The sequence below is a fragment of the Ranitomeya imitator genome, chromosome 1 (genome assembly GCF_032444005.1).
Source record: "Ranitomeya imitator isolate aRanImi1 chromosome 1, aRanImi1.pri, whole genome shotgun sequence".
Lineage (NCBI taxonomy): Eukaryota > Metazoa > Chordata > Amphibia > Anura > Dendrobatidae > Ranitomeya > Ranitomeya imitator.
Window position 1 is genome coordinate 890167375 of NC_091282.1, and position 24259 is coordinate 890191633.

At 42.8% G+C, this 24259-nt stretch overlaps 1 protein-coding gene across 1 annotated transcript in view; it reads right to left on the reverse strand.

Moving 5' to 3' along the window:
• Positions 1-24259, reverse strand: part of DNAH6 (dynein axonemal heavy chain 6) — a 621891-nt gene that overhangs the window by 308735 nt on the left and 288897 nt on the right. The window contains exon 40 of the mRNA XM_069743176.1: positions 9279-9410. Within this exon, the coding sequence (XP_069599277.1) occupies positions 9279-9410 (132 nt within the window). The remainder of the gene's footprint in view (positions 1-9278; positions 9411-24259) is intronic.

Here is a 24259-nt window from a genome sequence, read left to right on the forward strand (position 1 = left end):
GGACCCAGTGTAGGCAGAGGTTTCGGCTGGCTCCCACCTTTGCCAAACCTCTAGAATCTCCTGTTATGGCGTCCGACTCCCATGAGGCCATGGAGGTTTCTCGAGCGGGACCTAGGTCTCAGACCGCTCGAGTACCTGTGGTGTGTAAAAATTGCCAGCAACCGGGACATTACGCTAATAAATGTCCACGGCGGTCGGGAAAACGATCGCGTCTAGTGACCATTGGAGGAGGTTCACTGGACACAGCGGCATTTTCCTCCAAATTGTCCTTTAAAGGGACAATCCTGTTAGGCACATCCACTCTTACAGTAGAGCTTTGTGTGGATTCTGGAGCAGAAGGAAATTTTATGTCTTCTGCTTTTGCTCTGCGCCACGCAGTACCTCTGGTTATGCTTGCCAAACCAGTAACCGGTAGAGTGGTGAATGGGTCGACACTTCCGTTACAGATCACACATCAGACTGTCCCTTTCGCGTTAGCCATGTCCCCATCCCACCAGGAGATTATTTCCATTCTTGTCCTTCCCGAGGGAATGGATGAGATTCTGCTGGGAATACCCTGGCTCCGTTTCCACTCCCCACATATTGAGTGGACCTCTGGGAGGATATTGGGTTGGAGTGAATCCTGTAAGGGCAGATGTGTGAAAGAGTGCGTTCAGGTTTCCACCACTGAGATACCCACAGATCTCTCTACTCTCCCCAAATACTATTGGTCTTATGCAGACGTCTTCCCCAAAAAGGCAGCGGAGACCCTTCCGCCTCACCGTCCCTATGACTGTCCTATAGATCTCTTGCCTGGAGCAGAACCTCCTCGGGGACGTGTCTATCCCCTCTCTCTCCCGGAAACAGAGGCTATGTCCCAATACATCCAGGAGAATTTGGCAAGAGGGTTTATTAGGAAGTCAGTGTCACCAGCAGGGGCAGGGTTCTTCTTCGTACAGAAGAAGAATGGAGAATTGCGTCCTTGCATAGACTACAGGGGTCTTAACGCCATCACCGTTAAGAATAAGTACCCGCTGCCCCTGATTTCTGAGCTTTTTGATAGGCTACGGGGAGCTAAGGCATTTACCAAATTAGACCTGCGGGGAGCTTATAACCTGATTCGCATCCATGAGGGGGACGAATGGAAGACGGCGTTTAACACCAGAGATGGGCACTATGAGTATCTGGTGATGCCCTTCGGGCTCTGTAATGCCCCAGCCATTTTCCAAGACTTTGTCAACGACATCTTCCGGGATATGCTTTCCACCTCGGTCGTAGTCTATCTGGATGATATTCTCATCTTCTCTCCAGATATTGACTCCCACCGGAGAGATGTTGGCAGAGTCTTCGACCTCTTACGGGCTATGGATCCTGCCAAACTACAGGCTGTGATGGACTGGCAAGAACCCCATTCACTTAAAGTGGTGCAGCGCTTTATGGGGTTCATTAATTATTACCGCCAGTTCATTCCCCATTTCTCAACTTTGGTAGCTCCCTTGGTAGCCCTCACCAAGAAGGGAGCAAATCCCAAAGTGTGGTCTGAAGAGGTCTCCAGGGCCTTTTCTTCTACTAAGTCTCATTTCGCTAGCGCTCCCATCCTACATCTATAATGGAGGTGGATGCCTCTTCCGTTGGTGCTGGAGCAGTCCTCTTGCAAAAGGATGCTCAAGGTCGGAAGCATCCGTGCTTCTTCTTCTCCAAGACCTTCACACCAGCGGAGAGGAATTATTCCATCGGGGACAGGGAGTTGCTAGCGATGAAATTGGCTTTCTCAGAGTGGAGACATCTCTTGGAGGGGGCTCGTTTTCCCTTTCAAGTTTTTACTGACCACAAAAATTTGCTATATTTGCAAACAGCCCAGCGGCTAAATTCTCGCCAGGCCAGATGGTCCTTATTCTTCTCCCGATTCCACTTCACCCTCCATTATCTCGCTGGGGAGAAGAATATTCGAGCGGATGCTCTTTCTCGCTCTGTTGTGTCATCTGAGGAGGAGGAGGGAGAGCCTCGGCTTATTGTTCCTTCTGAGATCTTGAGAACCGTGGCTCCGGTGTCGCTTGAGTCTGTGCCTCCGGGCAAGACTTTTGTGCCCATAAATTTGCGACCGGAGGTTCTCTCTTGGGCTCATTCCTCCAGGGTGGGTGGACACTTTGGGACAAAAAGGACATCTGAGCTGCTGGCGAGGACATACTGGTGGCCGCATATGCTCCGAGATGTCAGAGATTACGTTCTGGCGTGTGTCTCATGCGCCAAAAATAAGTCTCCTCGACAACGGCCGTCTGAGTTACTCTATCCCTTGCCGGTGGCAGACAGGCCCTGGGAGATGGTCGGGATGAACTTTGTAGTGGGTTTGCCCAAGTCTCGCGGCTGTACCGTCATTTGGGTTATTACCGATCATTTCTCGAAAATGATGCATTTGGTGCCGCTCCCACGGTTACCTTCTGCACGGGCCTTGGCAGCGTTGTTCATAAGACACATCTTCCGCCTACACGGCATGCCAGACAAAATTGTCAGTGACCGGGGTCCCCAGTTTGCATCTCGGTTCTGGAGAGAGCTTTGTCGTCTTCTCAGCATTGAGTTAAATCTCTCTTCCGCATATCATCCCGAGACGAATGGGTTGGTAGAGAGGGCCAATCAGACTCTGGTCACATATCTACGACATTTTGTTTCTGCCAGGCAGGATGACTGGGCATCTTTATTACCATGGGCAGAGTTCGCCCTTAATAACGCTGTAGCCGACTCCACCGGTCAGACTCCTTTCCTCCTTAATTACGGCCAGCATCCGTGGGTTCCTGTGCCTATGCCCGTGTCCTCTGCTGACTCCAGGGTGGCAGACTGGGCAGTGGAGGCACGGGACATTTGGGACCGCACTCAAGATGCCATTCGGGCCTCGAAGGAGAGAATGAGGTCCTCCGCCGATGCACATCTGCGCCCTGCCCCGACCTTTGCTCCTTGCGATTTAGTGTGGCTCTCCGCCCGTAACATCAGGCTGCGTGTAGAGTCCACTAAGTTTGCTCCTCGCTACTTGGGTCCCTTCAAGGTCCTTGAGCAGGTTAATCCTGTGGTCTACCATCTGGCCCTTCCTCCACGCCTTGGTATCACCGACACCTTTCATGTGTCCCTCCTTAAGCCCGTATACATGTCTCGGTTTTCTGAGTCATCTGCTGAGACATCGGGTTCGTCTACGGACGATTTCGAAGTGAACGCTATTTTGGGGTGCAAGGTGGTACGTGGCAAAAAATTTTATTTGGTGGACTGGAAGGGTTATGGTCCTGAGGACAGGTCCTGGGAGCCTGCTGAGCACATTCGGGCTCCGCAGCTCATTGCTGCCTTCGAGCGTAGCGAGGCTCAAGGAGGGGGGGCCCTAGGAGGGGGGGTAATGTTAAGAGTCGAGTTTCCTCTGCTGCACAGGGGGAATCTCGATCTGTGTCTGCTGCGGTCTCCCATTCGGCATCGGCCGCAGTGGAGTCTGCTCAGCGGAGGCGTCGCTCCCAGCGTCTCGCTGGGACTGATTCTGTGCAGAGGGTTACTGCTGCTATTTCTGGCTCTCCTGTTGTACCCTGCACTGATCTGCGGCGAGCGGGCTTCTCTGGGACTAAGTCCTTATTTGCACACACTGAGCATGCCCAGGGCAAGATCTCCCGTTGGAGATCGAGGGTCACATGCTCAGGTACTGCAGCACGTCCCATTGGTCCTCCAGGAAGGTCCTGAAAGGGCAAAACTTCGGTAGCAGCTTCCTGTGCTGCAACTATATAAGCTGCGCATGACCGCACGGCTATGCGCTAGTATTGTCTTGATAATATGTGTGTGTGTTGTGAGTGAAAGTCGCTCTTTAAATAACCCTCCCTATTGGATGACTGTTCGCGGAAGGTGTATGTTTGCTATCTAGCGCCCGACTTATCCAACAGCACGTTACACACATAACAGAGTCTAGTTGCTGTGACCGCCTGTACGGCGCCATGTGCTTACCTGACCCAAGCCTGGGTGGTTAGCGGCGTCCGTTTGTGCGGCACAGCACGCACTCTTGTGCCACTTAATTATATTATTTCTGTCACTCTGACGCCCCAGTAGTGGTGTCGAGCGCATGAGGTTTTTATGAACTCAAATCCTAAGTCTTGGGATTGAGTTCTGAGACTCTTTGCTTGCGCTCTTTGTGCGGTACCGCGGTCCTGTGACGCAACAGGGTTCGCTTCCTTCACACAGGGTGAAGTTAACCCATGTGTGTATACTTATTGTACCGCCATATCGTCTGTCTCTACTAGCAGCAGGGTTTTCACCTGCACGGTGGACCTCGGACTGCGAACGCACCTAATACCATAACATCTAATTCTTGGTGCGTTCCGCCAGTCCCTAACAACAGGTGTCTACAATCTTGGAATTGAGTGGGCCTGTATATAAGGCTACAGATACTCACTGTGCTGTTTGGTGACATGGTGTGTATCACACTCAACGTGGACCAGAGGAGTTGTCTCAGGAGACTAGAAAGCCCATCTCCAAGCAGCTTCATGTTCCTGTGACTACAGTTGCACATATTATTTAGAAATTTAAGATCCATGGGACTGTACTCAACCTCCCTGGACGTGGCCGCAGGAAGAAAATTGATGCAAATCAAAGAAATGGATAATAGGAATGGTAACAAAAGAGCCCAGAAAAACTTCTAAACAGGTTAAAGGTGAACTTCAAGCTCAAGGAACAACAGTGTCAGATCACACCATCCATCGTTGTATGAACCAAAGTGGATTTCATGGGAGACGACCAAGGAGGACACCATTGTTGAAAAAAAAATCTTAAAAAAACAAAACTGGAGTTTGCCAAACTACATGTTGATGAGTCACAAATTGCCTGGAAGAATGTCCTATGGACAGATGAGACAAAATTGAACTTTTTGGCAAGGCAAATCAGCTCTATATTCACAGACGGAAAAATGAAGCATATCAAGAAAAAAGAACACTGTCCCTACTCTGAAACATGGAAGAGGCTTTGTTATATTCTGGGGCTGCTTACCTGTATCTGGCACAGGGTGTCTAGAATCTGTGCAGGGTATAATGAAATCTTAAGGCTATCAATGGATTCTAGAGAAAAATGTCTCAGTCGCAGGTCATGGGTCTTGCAACAGGATAATGTCCAAAACACACAGCTAAAAAACACCCAAGATTGGCTAAGAGAAAAACATTGGACTTTTCTGAAGTGGACTTCTATGAGCCCTGACCTAAATCCTATTGAACATCTTTGGAAAGAGCTGAAACATGCCGTCTGGAAAAGGCAACCGTCAAACACGAGACAACTGGAGCAGTTTGCTCTTGAGGAGTGGGCCAAAATACCTGTCGAGAGGCGCAGAAGTTTCATTGACAGTTACAGGAATCATTTGATTGCAGTGATTGCCTCAAAAGATTGTGCAACAAAATACTAAGTTAAGGGTGCCCTCATTTCTGTCCAGGCCTATTTCATGAGTTTAATTTTTTTTTAAATTCTGTGGAAGCATGGTTGAAAAACAATGTCTGACTTTCATTTGTTCATTTTCATAGATTTTTTATTTATTATTACTTTTGTCAGATTCAATTTATTTCTATGATCATTGTGGGGTTTTCTGTCATTAAACGAGGGATACCAACAATTTTGACCACATGTGTATATTATACAGAGTCATTAAAAACAGAGTGATCTATTTCAAGTGTTTATTTCTGTTTATGTTGATGATTATGGCTTACAGCCAATGAAAATCCAAAAGTGAATATCTCCAATACATATCTATATCTATACTAGATGGTGTCCCGATTCTAACGTATCGGGTATTCTAGAATATGTATGTATGTATGTATAAAGCAGCCACATAGTATATAGCACAGGCGATGTAGTATATAGGAGCCATGTAGTATATAGCAGACACGCATTATATAACACAGCCACGTAGTATATAACACAGCCCACGTAATATATAGCACAGCCCATGCAGTATATAACACAGCCCACGCAGTATATAACACAGGCCACGCAGTATATAACACAGGCCACGCAGTATATAACACAGCCCATGCAGTATATAACACAGCCCATGCAGTATATAACACTGCCCACATAGTATATGACACTGCCCACGTAGTATATAGCAGCCATGCAGTATATAACACAGCCAATGTAGTATACAGCAGTGTGGGCACCATATCCCTGTTAAAAAAAAATAAAATAAAAAATAGTTATATACTCACCTGCCGGCGTCCAGCGAAGCTGTCCTGATGCGCGTGCTGCCGCCAGCTTCCATTCCCAGCGATGCATTGCTGCATAGGCAGCATGAATAGTAAAAAGTTGGTCACATAGGATTAATAGCAGTGTTAACGGGTGCCTTATCCGCGGCGTAACGCAGTCCGTTAACGCTGCCATTAACCCTGTGTCAGCGCTGACTGGAGGGGAGTATGGAGCGGGCGCCGGGTACTGACTGGACGGAAGTAGGGAGGGACTAATTCTCAGCCGGACTGTGCCAATCGCTGATTGGTCGCGGCCGACCAATCAGCGACGCTGGATTTCTGTTACAGACAGACAGGCGGAAGTACCCCTTAGACAATTATATATATAGATATATACTGTATATATATATATATTTATATATATATATACACACAAACACACACAGACATATATATACATACATTCACGCATGAATATGCAGGGGCACACATATCATTAGCGTAACCTGTGCAGTCGCACAGAAGCCCAAAAGGTAGCAGGGCCGCTACCACCAAAGCAGGTGAAATTGTACATTATAATGATGCAAAGGGCCTATTTACTGTAATAACTCAGGGGCCCTCTTCTGTCTGTGTCCGCCAGAGCAGATATGTATATACCCTCCTCAACCTTGAACATTGAGATAACTATTATTAAACTTATTGACAGCATACTAAGGTGTGTACGTTAGTGAATTTCTACACGTGGCTCTCATACTGGATACTGAGTAAATCGAGATATTTTGCTAAATGTATTTCAATTTTTTATCATTATCATTTACACCGATCCTGTGATTTCTATAATTCGATGATTTTTTCCTTTTTGGTTTTGCAATTTCAATCTTGAGAAGTGTACATTAATTTAGTATAACATAACCAAAAATTGCGAGTGGTTCTCTTAGAGAAGAGGGACAGTATACATAGGACATAAAGAGATCTGGTCTAGCTCAACGGTGAATGTTTGAAGAGATTTTGTTTTTTTTTGTCTCATCTAGATGTATGATGATACGGTGGATTGGATATGACATCTGCAGTTACAGATCAAGAATCAGGATGTTTGGGGCTCCATCTGTCTGGCCATTAATGCTAAAACAATTTAGTACAAACAATGAGCAACTCAAGACTGACCATCTGGTTTCAGGTAAACAAGAGTCGAAAGAGCCATCTGAGCTAAGAAGACTTCCTTCAACTATAAGCCGAACATGTCATTTGTTCTATACAGTTGATGATCCCTTTAATCCAATAAATACTCATTCCTTAATTATTTCTTATTTTATGCAACTGATCATTTTGCCGTTCATTTCAGTATCCAAAGGAATTTGACACATTTTCCCTCTTATCAAAAAACTAGAGGTAGTGGAATACAAAGCACAACGTGAAACGCTTTCCCTTATAATGATGTCATAATCATTGGAGATAGGTGATACAGATTTGACATCTGACAATTTATTGATGTTTTCTACCAGTAGTCTAAATATATTTAATACCTTATTCCTTTTGTGTTGTGCTCCTAAACTACTCTGGAGTGCTTATTAGCACTGTCAAAGTAATGTTTTGACCAAACTTTTCCTTTAACTATTCTCCATCAATAATCTGTTTGCCCATTCATGCTTGACCTTGGCCTGCTTGACTCTGGCCATCCCTGAATGTGTCTTTGAATCCCATTATTTGTTATACTTATTGTATGGTCCTGACCTATGCTTGTTTAAATTTACCTTTAACCTGCTCCACCAATCAGCAGCTATTCTGCAGATTCTACATTTCAGCCCCAATAGAAAAATCAGATCCCTATATAAAGGTTAAAAACCAGGGAGCACCTGCTAAACTGAGTTAATGAAGCCAAGCCTGACCGTAGAAGCCTCCTTTGAGCATATTTACTGTTATACAGAGGTTTGGGGGGGCGGAGTCTTATTTTAGATGACGCATTAATTGGGTGGTCTATGTCCACTGTCTTTTATTTTTCATAAAGAAAACAATATTTCAATGGTGTGTGCAAATGTGAATTAAAAAATAAAAAAAAAACAGCAAATTGGAATTTTTGAGTGTTCATATTAGTACATGACATTTCAGGGATAGTATGAAACATCATAATGTGTCCTAGCCCAAGAGTGTAGGAGAGGGCTGAGTAAAGTGTGCTTATATATCTTCTATATATATAATTGTCTAAGGGTTTTTCCGTCTGTCTGTCTGTCTGTCTGTCCTGGAAATCCCGCGTCTCTGATTGGTCGAGGCCGGCAGGCCTCGACCAATCAGCGACGGGCACAGCGACGATGATGTCATAAAGGACGTAGACATCCCGCGTCTCTGATTGGTCAAGGCCGACCAATCAGCAATGGGCACAGTATCGACGTAGATGTCATAATGGTTGCCATGGCGACGACAATGTCATAAAGGTTGCCTCGACCAATCAGCAACGGGCACAGTCTGCCGCGAATTCTGGAATCATCATTGTCCATATACTACGGGCACATGCATATTCTATATATATATATATTCATATATATCAATGAAACATATCTCCCCTGCAGCACTGTGCCAGTGACTTTGTCACCACCGTAAGACAAAGTGTTCTTATTTATCCATGAGCACGAACAGATAGATGTATGAGCTCAATAGGAAGACTGTAGGTCTAAACATAGCTCAGTTTAATCCAAGAGACAGAAGCTTAGCGATTCTGTCCCTTTGAATGATCAGCGGGTCTCGTGACTCCAAAACGTTTAATGTTTAGCTATTCTTTAATATAAAAAGAAACTTGATTTACAGGTCATTTTCTGATGACATTCTCTTTAAAGTTATTTGTAACTGAGTGAAACATAAGGTGACGGGCTAAAAATACATTTTAACTAATAGAACTGCCCTAAACTGTGTGCAGTGGAGTTACCCAATGTGCACCAGGCGTCTCCGTTTCGGCAATTCCCTGTGACCTTTTTTGACTTTTCTCCCAATTATAGAGTTGCTAAATTTCAGCCTAGGATAAAATCTTTTCTCGTCTGGATTAAGAAAAATCCAATCTTACTGAAGCATGTCAGCGCACATGAAATTGACGTAACTACTTTTCCTGGTTGTGTTGAAGGAATCACTGACCTGAAAAATCTGTTTAAGGCTGTGCTCGGAGGGTGTTGGCAGGCACAACATGCTGAAGTGTCGTAGAAAGCGTGGAGTTACTGGATTCCGACCCCCACCTGGAGGAGCACAAGCAGCTGCAATAGTTACATCCTGAGGGAGAAGAAAATAACATCATGCACAATTTGAATCAAAGAGGACAGTGAGATACAGAAGAAAGCAGCCAAAGCTAGGAAATGATACGCGCATCAGAATAGAGCCACAAAATGGAAATACAATGAAGCTCTCTATTTTACGAACAAAATGACCAGTCAGTGTAACATTGTTTCCAGCTGTGAAATCTATTGACTAGGAAACCAAAATAGGCATTTTTCTTTTGAGAGCATAAAACATTAAATGAGTCTTTACGTATTACAAGAAGGTAAGATGGTTGTACCAAAAGGAAGCTGTTACTTACTTTTTACGAAAAACATTGCCACTCTCCTCCATGGGCTGTGGCTGGTATTGCAGCTCAGCTTAACCTTCCTCTAGTGTTAGCTTTCTGTTACTCTTTCTTATGTTAACGGGTCAGTTTTGACCCGTGTCTTAAATCACCACTAGGATACCCTAAAAACAGTTATTTATGATCCAATTTGTTTCTTACCTCTTAGTTACCTTGTTAGGGTTTCTCATCCAGGGAAGGATTGATTTTAATATTTTTGTTGTGGCCCCCTGGGCCTTTCATTTGAGAGCATACCCTTCATTTTCAATATAAAAATATTCAAGAGAATAATATAAACTATACTCTGCAGAGTACCGACTAAGCTCATTTGGCCATACATGCCTGGACATGTCCCTAACTCAAGTTGTTGGAGGTAGAGCTGGCTGTGGGCTGTTGGTTTATATTGTGTTTATTAGTTCAGTTTTGGGACTTATTATTGTTTTTTTACTCTTATATTAGACCTGGGTCGAAATTGACCCCAACAACACAAATGTTATAATTTTAATAAGAGCATTTTACAATTTAGTAAAATAGTTTTATTTTATTGTATTTTGTTTAACAATAAGTTCCTGAAAAAGTCAAAAAGTTTTGATGCAATAAACAAATGTATGTAGAATTTGTATGCATTTAAAACCTAAAACGGGTCGGTCACGACCCTAACACTAGAGGAAGGTTAAAGAGTAACAGTTGTTTTAATTTTTATACCATAAATGAATAGTACACAAGAAAATAAGCAACTATTAAAGTTATCTTATCTGAGAAATCTGCTTCTTATTCTGCCATGACTGATCTTTTACTCTCAAAATTCTCAATTCTCTAGTAAAATCTGTATTCCGTAAAGATAGATTTTCCCATTACTCAGATAGGAGAAGGTGGTTGATAAAAATCTATGTAAATAAGAGATATGAGGAGGAATGAGTTTTACCTCTAGCTATCCCCTCCCTCATCCTTCTCCTCCACCCTATAGGTTGATTCTTATCAGTATCATCTGCCATCTCCTATCTGAGTAATGGGAAAATCTGTCTCCGCCGAATACAGATTTTACCCATGAATTCAGAATTTTAAAAATTCAGAAAATCACCTTGTCTGATTTTGAAAGATTTATTTTGCAAATTATGGTGGAAAATAAGTATTTGGTCACCTAAAAACATGCAAGATTTCTGGCTCTCACAGACCTGTAACTTCTTCTTTAAGAGGCTTCTCTGTCCTTCACTCATTACCTGTAGTAATGGCATCTGTTTGAACTTGCTATCAGTATAAAATACACCTGTCCACAACCTCAAACAGTCACACTCCAAACTCCACTATGGTGAAGACCAAAGTGCTGTCGAAGGACACCAGAAACAAAATTGTAGCTCTGTACCAGGCTGGGAAGACTGAATCTGCAATAGGCAAGCAGCTTGGTGTGACAAAATCAACTGTGGGAGCAATAAAACTGAAAACATAAAAGACCCCTGATAATCTCCTTTGATCTGGGGCCCCACGCAAGATCTCACCCCGTAGGGTCAAAATGATCACAAGAACGTTGAGAAAAAATCCCAAAACCACATGGGAGGACCTAGTGAATGACCTGCATAGAGCTAGGACCACCGTTACAAAGGCTACCATCAGCAACACACTATGCTGCCAGGGACTCAGATCCTGCAGTGCCAGACGAGTCCACCTGCTTAAGCCAGTACATGTCCGGGCCCCTCTGAAGTTTGCTAGAAAGCATTTGAATTATCCAGAAGAGTATTGGGAGAATGTCATGTGGTCTGATGAAACCAAAGTAGAACTGTTTGGTAGAAACAAAACTCGTCATGTTTGGAGAAGACAGAATGCTGAGTTGCATCCAAAGAACACCATACCTACTGTGAAGCATGGGGGTGGCACCATTATGCTTTGGGGCTGTTTCTCTGCAAAAGGACCAGGACGACTGATCTGTGTACATGAAAGAATGAATGGGGCCATGTACCATGAGATTTTGAGTGCAATCTCTGTCAATCAGCAAAGGCATTGAAGATGAAAAGTGGATTGGTCTTTCAGCATGATAATGATCCCAAGCACATAGTCAGGACAACGAAGGAGTGGCTTCGTAAGAAGCATATGAAGGTCCTGGAGTGGCCTAGCCATTCTCCAGATCTCAACCCCATAGAAAACCTTTGGAGGTAGTTGAAAGTCCGTGTTGCCCAGCGACAGGCCCAAAGCATCACTGCTCTAGAGGAGATCTACATGGAGGAATGGGCCAACATACCACCAACAGTGTGTGCCAACCTTGTGAAGTCTTACAGAAAACGTTTGACCTCTGTCATTGCCAAAAAAGGATATATAACAAAACATTGAGATGAACTTTTCCATCATAATTTGCAAAATAAATCTTGCTAAATCAGACAAGGTGATTTTCTGTATTTGTTTTCTCATTTTAACTCTCATAGTTGTTGTCCACCTATGATGTCAATTACAGGCCTCTCTCATCTTTTTAAGTGGGAGAACTTGCACAATTGATGGCTGACTAAATACTTTTTTCCATACTGTATGTATATAAATATTTATATATATATATATATATACACAGTATATATATATCTAATATATAAAGCTGAATGTGTGTGTGTGCGTGTATGTGTGGGTGTGTGTATATGTGTGTGTGTGTGTATGTCCCGGATTGGCATCTGCACCGCCGCAGCTACAGCCACAAAATTTTGCACAGTGACACGTCTGGACCCCGAGAGCGTCATAGGCTATGTTGTGAGATGAAATTTTAACCCCGCACGTTCCAATTCACGAAACAATTTTGCCCCTAGCTACATAATGGGGAAAAAGTGAAAGGAAAAGAGTTGGAGGCAAATTGAGAGCTGCCAGATGTGAACAAGGGGGACTTAAAGAATGAGAGCGATGGCACCAAAGAGTATATACCATACAGTTGCTAAGGTGGGCCCCCGACATGGGATACTCACCACACACGGGGATATGAACACACAAACAAAATGTGCCACACACTGCCACGTGCTTGAACACATATATCACACTCAGCTCACATTTCACCACGCATACACCAACCTCGCCACATAAAAGTCGAAACACAAAAGTCGCTACTCAAGACTCACCACGCTGTTGTGAATTCTGTTGTCGAACTCCCTCCTGTGGTCGTGAATGGTACTTCGGCGAGTTCTGTCTATGGGCTCCCTCTGGTGGCTATGAGTGAAGCTGCTGCTTCTGAGGTTCCTTACACAGGTGACGTGGTTTATCCTTTGGTTGGCTGCTCTATTTAACTCCTCTCAGATCGTTACTCCATGCCAGCTGTCAATGTTTTTGCATTCGTTCAGTTCGCTCCTGGATCTCTCTGGTGACCTGCCTTCTCCTGCAGAAGCTAAGTTCCTTATAGTCTTATTTTGTTCTCTGTTTTCTTGTCCAGCTGGTTTTCATGATTTTGTCTTGCTAGCTGGAAGCTCTGGGATGCAGAGTGGCCCCTCCGCACCGTGAGTCGGTGCAGAGGTCTTTTTTGCACACTCTGCGTGGTCTTTTGTAGGTTTCTGTGCTGATCGCAAAGTTACCTTTCCTATCCTCTGTCTATTTAGTAAGTCTGGCCTCCCTTTGCTGAAACCTGTTTCATCTCTGCGTTTGTGACTTTCATCTTACTCACAGTCAATATATGTGGGGGGCTTCCTTTACCTTTGGGGAATTTCTCTGAGGCAAGGTAGGCTTTATTTTCTATCTCTAGGGCTAGATAGTTCTTAGGCTGTGACGAGGCGCCTAGGTCTGGTCAGGAGCGCTCCACGGCTATTTCTAGTGTGTGTGATAGGATTAGGGCTTGCGGTCAGCAGAGCTCCCACATCCCAGAGCTCGTCCTGTATGAGGTTTAATTATCAGGTCATTCCGGGTGCTCCTAACCACCAGGTCATAACACCACGCGCAAAATTCGCCACATGCAAAACTAGGCTCATGTAAAACTAGGCTCACGCAAAACTTGCCACATGTGCAAAACTCACCTCATGGAAAACTTGCCACATGCAAAACTTGCACACATAGAAAAATTGCCACATGCACAAAAGTTGCAACACATGCAAAAGTTGCCTCACATAAAACTTGCACATACTCAAAAAGCACCACACATAATACTCGTCACGCGCAAAACTAGCCATGCGCAAAATTTGCTGCACACAACTTGCTACTAAGTGACTATGTGACTAACCTGTCACATGCAACTCGACACACAAAAAGTTGCTACACGCATGTCGCCACATATGGGGTATCGGCGTACTCAGGAGAAATTGCACAACACATTTTAGGGTCCACTTTCTCCTGCTATAATTGTGAAACTAAAAAAAATAAGGATAAAATAACATTTTTGTGGAAAAAATTTGATTTTTTTTAATTTTCACTGCTCTACGTTATAAACTTGTGTGAAGCAGCTGGGGGGGGGGGGGTTCAAGGTGCTCACCACACATCTAGATACATTCCTTGAGGGGGTCTAGCTTTGAAAATGGTGTCACTTGTGGAGGTTTTCCACTGTTTTGGCACACCATAAACGAGACATGATACTGACAGACCATTCCATCAAAGTCTGCATTCCAAAACATCACTCCTCCTTTTCTGAGCCCTGCCGTGAGACTAAACATTATTTTACCCCCACACATGGGGTGTCTGTGTACTCAGGAGATATTACACAACAAATTATATGCTCTATCACTGCTCTAGAGGAGATCTGCATGGAGGAATGGGCCAACATACCAACAACAGTGTGTGGCAACCTTGTGAAGACTTACAGAAAACGTTTGACCTCTGTCATTGCCAACAAAGGATATATTACAAAGTATTGAGATGAAATTTTGTTTCTGACCAAATACTTATTTTCCACCATAATATGCAAATAAAATGTTAAAAAAACAGACAATGTGATTTTCTGGATTTTTTTTTCTCAGCTTGTCTCCCATAGTTGAGGTCTACCTATGATGTAAATTACAGACGCCTCTCATCTTTTTAAGTGGTGGAACTTGCACTATTGCTGACTGACTAAATACTTTTTTGCCCCACTGTATCTATTCTGTCTATTTTGAAGGGTCACGCTGTGACTTTACTGCTTGCGGTTGCTGAAATGTCAGGTTTTCAAGGACATGGGTGTGTTAAAATCAGATGCGACTTGCATGGTCCAAGTGCCGTGAGATTTCTTATCACACCCATTGACTTGCATTGGCGAGTCTCGTCCGGATGCGAGGACCGATCGCAGCATGCTGCGATTTTTTTCTCTGTCCAATTTCAGCTGAGAAAATCGCAGATGAGCAGGGACTTTTAGATTAACATTGGTTCAAGTTTTTTATCGGATTGCAATCCCCCGTTTTCCTCGCAGATGAGTATGAGCCCTATCTGTTATAATTGGAAACATAAAATAATTGCCAGAATGAAGAATACATGTGGGATTATTTTCCCCTGGTTCTTCCTTGACCAAAGGAAAAGCTAAGAGTAAAAAAAAAAAAGTGAGAGTAGATAATACAAAAATATATATACTTTAATATTTGCTATTGGCCACGGTTTCTCTTCCTCTGTGTAATAATACAGAGGTTATCCCATAAACACATTTAATTATCTATTCACAGGATAGGGGATAAATACAGTATATGATCAGAGTCTTGTGAATGTTATATTAGTGAGCATATGCAGCTACTGCTCTACAAAATGTTCACAAACTAAGGCTATTTTGACAAGCAACATTTTTGCTGCTTTTTTTCTGCAAACAAAACCGCTTTTGGCAGTAAAACACTGAATTCAAATACCCATTATTCAGCATTTTTGCTGTATTTTTGTCGCTTTTTTTCAGTGTTTTTTGGATGCAGATTACATGGTTAACCTAGTTAGTTTTATTCACCAAACACACCATGATGACGCCGTTATATTTTTCGCAGAGTTTTTTCACTTTCTCACTGCTTTTTATGGGTGAAAAAATGTTGCAAAAAAGCTCCAAAAAGGCTCAAAAAATTCACACGCTGCAGACTTTAAAAAAAAAGCAAACGCTGCAGCTTTCTAATTTACTTTTGGGAAAAAAACAACCATGTGAATGAGATTTCTAATGTCTCATAGCTTTTGCTGGCACTGTAAAAAGCAGCTGAAGTGCTTTGTGTTGGCAGTGGATTAATCTCTGTATTGTCCACCCAATCAACAGTGAAATATATGTTTCTTCAGGAACAAAGACAACACAGCTTACAACTGGTATTTCATATAGCTTAGGATCTTAGCATCTTGTCTTTCAGCTTGCAAAGGGAAAGAGAAATGTGATCCAGTTACACACAGTGAGCAGAAACTTTCTGGTTCTTTTTTTGTTTGTTTTAACAATGTATTATTGGCAATATAACACTATTGATGGAGACAGAAATTCATGCACTATTAAACAGTAATAGTTAGTGAAATATGTACAATACTAAGCATTATTCCAACACTCCCACTCAACAACTACTTATCCTATTAGTCCCATAGTGGTTCTGAATAGCAACTGGAGAAAATGTGGCATCATAATCTTCATAATATTTTTGAGAATATCCTATTGCGACTAATCTTGCTTTAAATCTATGGACCTTGCCTTCAAAGTCATACTTGGTCTTAAAAATCCAGTTGATTGCTTTCTTGCCTTGTGCTAGTTTGGTGAGTTTCCAAGTTTGAAGTTGATGAAGGGTCTTCATTTCCTTATTAGCAGCATTAATCCACTTCAGTTTTTCAAGCACATGTACTTGTTGCATCTCATCCCATGACTGTGGCTCTGACTCAGGTAGTGGTTTCACAAAGTAGGACAGACACTTAGCTGGTATACCCTTGTTTGATCTCAGAAATTACACACTTAAAAAGCGAAGAGAATATATATATCTCTCATGTAAGAGTACAGAAATATATACTACAAAGCCTATTGTGGAGAGAATGGCAGCCCATTCAGTAAATACATGGAGCAAAGAAGGAGAAAAAAATGAACTGAAGGGTCAAAGAGTAAATAAACAATAAAAAAGATATGTAATACAAAAAATAGTTTATTGATGATAAGAGCAACCAAGGGAAACAGAAATTGGCAAAACGGTGCTGGTCACACACAGTGTGTATCCGCCCATACAAACCCAATCAAGAGATGAAATAATGGACAACTGAACAAGATACCAAATAAGCAGATCATGCACACAAGATATAAAGAGAGTATCAAGAAAGTGCATTATATGGTAAGTATCCAAAGAGTTATGTGCTATGCAGAAGATACTCAAAACACTATACGTCATGCAACAAGTGAATGTGTCCCAATAGAGTATAACATGTAAATATGAATTATACACAAAAAATTCAAAGGTAGCATGAGAAACTTTAGTATGAGTATATATCTAAATAGCAGTGCAAGGTGCACAAAATAGTAGGTATAGCAAGTGCACTGTCAAGTAATTGGTATAAATAGTATGTAGTATGACTAGCAAATGCATAAAGGTAGAGAAACAAATGCATATATGTATCTATATGTGACAGTATATCCAAAAGTAGAGCAAGTGCTCAAATGATCAAACAGATAATGATTGTAATCAGAGCGACATCCAAGGGAAAGTGGTGTAGAGATGTATATACATGTCAAAAAAGGGGAAAAAACTATATGAAGAAATGAGGACCTAAGAAAACGGTATGCAGTGCTGCAATGAATCTCAGGTACATGCATTGTGAGTTGTCCTAAATACTGCCTGAAACGGCCTACATACAAAATGAAATGGCTAAAACGTCAAGCCAATAATAATAGTATGGCCATTATATATCAAAAACAATTAGATGTCAGGGAATAGAATGGATGATGCTCTAAGACATGGTTACCTGTAAGAATGGGTGGGTATGGGCAGACACGCGCCCCAACGCGCGTTTTGGATCAGAGTCCTTCGTCAGAGGTGGTGCAACAAAATACTTGTGATGTTTTGGAGTGTTTCTTTGTTTGTTTGTTTTTCATGATTCCATAATTGTTTCCTCAGAATTGAGTGATTCCATAATTTTTCCCCTATGCTTGGTTTAAAAAAAAGTAACCATTACGGACTACCACATTTTTTGTTCTTGATTTCTTTTAGCGTTTCTTAAAGCCAGAAAGTTGCCATTTGAAATGACTTTAGTTTTGTGCCATGTCTGTGATCTGATTTTTTTCTACAAAATTAAACAACTGAATGAACATTCTCCAAGGCTGGTGATTCCATAATTTTTGCCAGTGATTGTACTTCAGCGAGATAAGTTTCTCTGGAATGTCATCTTTGTGGTGAAGCAGATAAACAACTTTATATCTTGAATAATCATCAATAAGTCTCTTCTTTCCAGGAGTTTGAGTACTCATTGCATTACAAACACCTGTGTGTAGTCCAGAAAATGTTCTGACTTTGTTGTACTATTCTTAGGAAAGGATTTTGTTGACATTTTACCATTAAGGCTGGTTTCACATTTACGTTTCTTGCCGCTGTGTTTGTAACGCATAAAAACACATGCGTCTTGTTTTCCTATATTTAACATTAAAAACGCATGCTTTTTTTGGTACGCATTTGGCCGCGTTTGACAACGCATGCGTCTTTTTGTCGCTTGCGGCTTGGCGCGGAAATGCAACATGTAGTAATTTCTAGAGGCGTTTTTTTGCCGCAAAAAAACGCATGCGTTCGATTGCGTCAAAAAAACCTATTGCTGTCTATGTAAACGCATGCGTTTTTAACACATGCGTTTGGTTGCGTTTTTGAACGCATGCGTTTTCATAGAGAAAAACAAGTCTAGACACTGATAAGCCACCCCCCACCATCAAGGTGATAAAGGTATCCAAACCCTAACCCTAGCCCTAACCCTAAGCCAAAAGGGATCCAAACACTAACCCTAGCCCTAACCCTAACCCCAAAGGGATCCAAACCCTAACCCTAAGCCAAAAGGGATCCAAACACTAACCCTAGCCCTAACCCTAACCCCAAAGGGATCCAAACCCTAACCCTAACCCTACGAAAAAAGGGATCAAACCCTAACTCTAGCCCTAACTCTAACCCCAAAGGGATCCAAACCCTAACCCCAAAGGGATCCAAACCCTAACACTAACCCTAACCCTAACCCCAAAGGGATCCAAACCCTAACCCTAACCCCAAAGGAATCCAAACCCTAATCCTAACCCTAACCGTAACCCCAAAGGGATCTTAACCCTAACCCTAGCCCTAACCCTAACCCTAGCCCTAACCCTAATGGGAAAATGGAAATAAATACATTTTTTTAATTTTTAAATTTTTCCCTAACTAAGGAGTTGATGAAGGGGGTTTGATTTCTATTTATAAGGGGTTTTCTAGAGGATTTTTATAATTGGCAGCTGTCACACACTGAAAGACGCTTTTTATTCCAAAAAATGTTTTTTGCGTTACCACATTTTGAGAGCTACAATTTTTCCATATTTTGGTCCACAGAGTCATGTGAGGTCTTACATAACATAGTAACATAGTAACATAGTTAGTAAGGCCGAAAAAAGACATTTGTCCATCCAGTTCAGCCTATATTCCATCATAATAAATACCCAGATCTACGTCCTTCTACAGAACCTAATAATTGTATGATACAATATTGTTCTGCTCCAGGAAGACATCCAGGCCTCTCTTGAACCCCTCGACTGAGTTCGCCATCACCACCTCCTCAGGCAAGCAATTCCAGATTCTCACTGCCCTAACAGTAAAGAATCCTCTTCTATGTTGGTGGAAAAACCTTCTCTCCTCCAGACGCAAAGAATGCCCCCTTGTGCCCGTCACCTTCCTTGGTATAAACAGATCCTCAGCGAGATATTTGTATTGTCCCCTTATATACTTATACATGGTTATTAGATCGCCCCTCAGTCGTCTTTTTTCTAGACTAAATAATCCTAATTTCGCTAATCTATCTGGGTATTGTAGTTCTCCCATCCCCTTTATTAATTTTGTTGCCCTCCTTTGTACTCTCTCTAGTTCCATTATATCCTTCCTGAGCACCGGTGCCCAAAACTGGACACAGTACTCCATGTGCGGTCTAACTAGGGATTTGTACAGAGGCAGTATAATGCTCTCATCATGTGTATCCAGACCTCTTTTAATGCACCCCATGATCCTGTTTGCCTTGGCAGCTGCTGCCTGGCACTGGCTGCTCCAGGTAAGTTTATCATTAACTAGGATCCCCAAGTCCTTCTCCCTGTCAGATTTACCCAGTGGTTTCCCGTTCAGTGTGTAATGGTGATATTGATTCCCTCTTCCCATGTGTATAACCTTACATTTATCATTGTTAAACCTCATCTGCCACCTTTCAGCCCAAGTTTCCAACTTATCCAGATCCATCTGTAGCAGAATACTATCTTCTCTTGTATTAACTGCTTTACATAGTTTTGTATCATCTGCAAATATCGATATTTTACTGTGTAAACCTTCTACCAGATCATTAATGAATATGTTAATTAATTAATGAATATGTCTTGTTTTTTGCGGGACGAGTTGACATTTTTATTGGTAACATTTTAGGGGACAGGACATTTTTTATTGCTTTTTATTCTGATTTTTGTGAAGCAGAATGAACAAAAACCAGCTTGTGAAATTTCTCATCATGCATACCAAAAGCGCAAACGCAGGAAAAAACGCATGTAAACGTGTACAAACACGGCGTTTTTTTAACCGCATGCGACAACGCATGCATCTAAAAAACCGCAGTGTTTGTACGCAATTACATGCGTTTTTTTCACCACTTGCGGATGCGTTTAAAACGCTGCAGATTTAAACGCAAATGTGAAACCAGCCTAAGGGTACCATCACACAGTGGCACTTTTGTCGCTACGACGGTACGATTCGTGACGTTACAGCGATATCCATACGATATCACTGTGTCTGACACGCAGCAGCGATCAGGGACCCTGCTGAGAATCGTACGTCGTAGCAGATCGTTTGGAACATTCTTTCGTCGCTGGATCTCCCGCTGTCATCGCTAGATCGGTGTGTATGACACCGATCTAGCGATGCGTTCGCTTGTAACCAGGGTAAACATCGGGTTACTAAGCGCAGGACCGCGCTTAGTAACCAGATGTTTACCCTGGTTACCAGCGTAAATGTAAAAAAAAAAAACAGTACATACTTACATTCCGGTGTCTGTCCCTTGCCGTCTGCTTCCCGCACTGTGACTGCCGGCCGTAAAATGAAAGCAGAGCACAGCGGTGACGTCACCGCTGTGCTCTGCTTTCACTTTACGGCCGGCAGTCAGTGAGTGCGGGAAGCAGACGGCAAGGGACAGACACCGGAATGTAAGTATGTAGTGTTTGTTTTTTTTACGCTGGTAACCAGGGTAAACATGGGGTTACTAAGCGCGGTCCTGCGCTTAGTAACCCGATGTTTACCCTGGTTACCCGGGGACTTCAGGATCGTTGGTCGCTGGAGAGCTGTCTGTGTGACAGCTCTCCACCGACCACACTACGACTTACCAACGATCACGGCCAGGTCGTATCGCTGGTCGTGATCGTTGGTAAATCGTATAGTGTGACGGTACCCTAAGACAGCTAGTACATTTCATTGTCAGATTACACAGATCAACTGTAATACCATCAGCAAGTTGTTTCTAATTTTCAGACTGCTTCTGGGTCTCTATGTGCAAGATGCCTGTGCCATGCATGGATACAATTCTTGAGCTGTTCATGTTTATATCTGACTGCTGCTTGCACTTTCTGTCTTGCGCTTAAACTTATCTACAAGCTTTCCACTGAGATAATCCAATGTAAGCTCATAATCTGGATGTGCATCTAGTGCAGTTACATGTGTCTTATCTTTCTGGTAGACCTCTTACAAATAGTGAAGCAACATGGAAATTTTTTAGGTCTTTCTCAATGCCCCACAGGCGCTCCATAATTTCTTAGTATTTCTTATGTAATCCTGTGTATCTTGGCTCTTATTTACTGTAGCTTAGACTGATACAGCTTTCTCATTAAATAGAGCTTATTGCTGAGATTTATCCTTTCATGCACTTTCTGCAGTTGTTCCCACATTTCTTTTGCAGTTTCACTTCTAAATACATGCACAATCTGATCATCATCTATACAGAGGGAGGGTGCTTTGTGCTTTTTGATCCTTGTCTACCCAGTCTTCTGTGTTGTGAATTCTGTGGCTGAATTCACTCCTGTGGTCACAAGTGGTACTGCAGCTTCTGAGCTTCCTCCCTCAGGTGTTCTGGTGAGCTCATTGGCTGCTTTGTTATTTAACTCCACCTGATTCTGTCTTCCTTGCTCCTTGTCAATGTTCCAGTGTTGGATCTGAGCTTCTGGATCTTTCCTGTGGCCTGCTGCTCTGCTTAGATAAGTGCTTCTTTGCTTTTGTTGCTACTTTTTCTGTCCAGCTTGTCATTTCGTTTTGCTGGAAGCTCTGAGACGCAAAGGGTGTACCGCCGTGCCGTTAGTTCGGCACGGTGGGTCTTTTTGCCCCCTTTGCGTGGTTTTTTGCTTTAGGGTTTTTTGTAGACTGCAAAGTTCTCTTTGCTATCCTCGCTCTATCTAGAATATCGGGCCTCACTTTGCTGAATCTATTTCATCCCTACGTTTGTCTTTTCATCTTGCTAACAGTCATTATATGTGGGGGGCTGCCTTTTCCTTTGGGGTATTTCTCTGAGGCAAGTCAGGCTTGTTTTTCTATCTTCAGGCTAGTCAGCTCCTCAGGCTGTGCCGAGTTGCATAGGTAGTGTCAGGCGCAATCCACAGCTGCCTTTAGTTGTGTTTAGGTTAGGTTCAGGTATTGCGGTCTACAGAGATTCCACGTCTCAGAGCTCGTTCTATTGTTTTTGGGTTATTGTCAGATCACTGTATGTGCTCTGATTGCTGGCACACTGTGTCACTGGATTGCCTACATAACAGTACAAGGAGCCACACCTAATGATTCTCAATAGAGGGAAAAAAGAAGTTCTGACATCATTTTTTTTTCTCAGCTCTGTGTTCAGTCTTTTTTTTCCCCTAGACATTTGGGTGTTTCAGGACACAGGTGTGGACATGGATATTCAGGGTCTGTGCAATTCAATGGATAATCTCGTTACAAATGTACAAAGGATTCAAGATACTATTGATCAGAAATCTATGTTAGAACCAAGAATTCCTATTCCTGATTTGTTTTTTGGTGATAGAACTAAGTTTCTTAATTTCAAAAATAATTGTAAGCTATTTCTGGCCTTGAAACCTCATTCTTCTGGTAATTCTATTCAACAGGTTTTGATTATTATTTCTTTTTTGCGCGGCGACCCTCAGGACTTTTTCTCTTGCGCCAGGAGACCCTGCATTGAGTAATGTAAATGCGTTTTTTCTGGCGCTCGGATTGCTTTACGATGAGCCTAATTCAGTGGATCAGGCTGAGAAAAATTTGCTGGCTTTGTGCCAGGGTCAGGATGATATAGAAGTATATTGTCAGAAATTTAGGAAGTGGTCAGTACTCACTCTGTGGAATGAATCTGCGCTGGCAGCTTTGTTCAGAAAGGGTCTCTCTGAGGCTCTTAAGGATGTCATGGTGGGTTTTCCTATGCCTGCTGGTTTGAATGAGTCTATGTCTTTGGCCATTCAGATCGGTCGACGCTTGCGCGAGCGTAAATCTGTGCACCATTTGGCGGTATTGTCTAAGATTAAACCTGAGCCTATGCAGTGCGATAGGACTATGACCAGAGTTGAACGGCAAGAACACAGACGTCTGAATGGTTTGTGTTTCTACTGTGGTGATTCCACTCATGCTATTTCTGATTGTCCTAAGCGCACTAAGCGGTTCGATAGGTCTGCCGTCATTGGTACTGTACAATCCAAATTCCTTCTGTCCATTACCTTGATATGCTCTTTGTCATCGTATTCTGTCATGGCGTTTGTGGATTCAGGCGCTGCCCTGAATCTGATGGATTTGGATTATGCTAAACGTTGTGGGTTTTTCTTGGAGCCTTTGCGGTGTCCTATTCCGTTGAGAGGAATTGATGCTACACCTTTGGCCAAGAATAAACCTCAGTACTGGACCCAGCTGACCATGTGCATGGCTCCTGCACATCAGGAAGTTATTCGCTTTCTGGTGCTACATAATCTGCATGATGTGGTCGTGTTGGGGTTGCCATGGCTGCAAACCCATAATCCAGTATTGGATTGGAACTCTATGTCGGTATCCAGCTGGGGTTGTCAGGGGGTACATGGTGATGTTCCATTTTTGTCTATTTCGTCATCCACTCCTTCTGAGGTCCCAGAGTTCTTGTCTGATTATCAGGATGTATTTGAAGAGCCCAAGTCCGATGCCCTACCTCCGCATAGGGATTGTGATTGTGCTATCAATTTGATTCCTGGTAGTAAATTCCCTAAAGGTCGATTATTTAATTTATCCGTGCCTGAACACGCCGCTATGCGCAGTTATGTGAAGGAATCCCTGGAGAAGGGACATATTCGCCCATCGCCATCACCACTGGGAGCAGGGTTCTTTTTTGTAGCCAAGAAGGATGGTTCGCTGAGACCGTGTATTGATTACCGCCTTCTTAATAAGATCACTGTTAGATTTCAGTATCCCTTGCCATTGTTATCTGACTTGTTTGCTCGGAT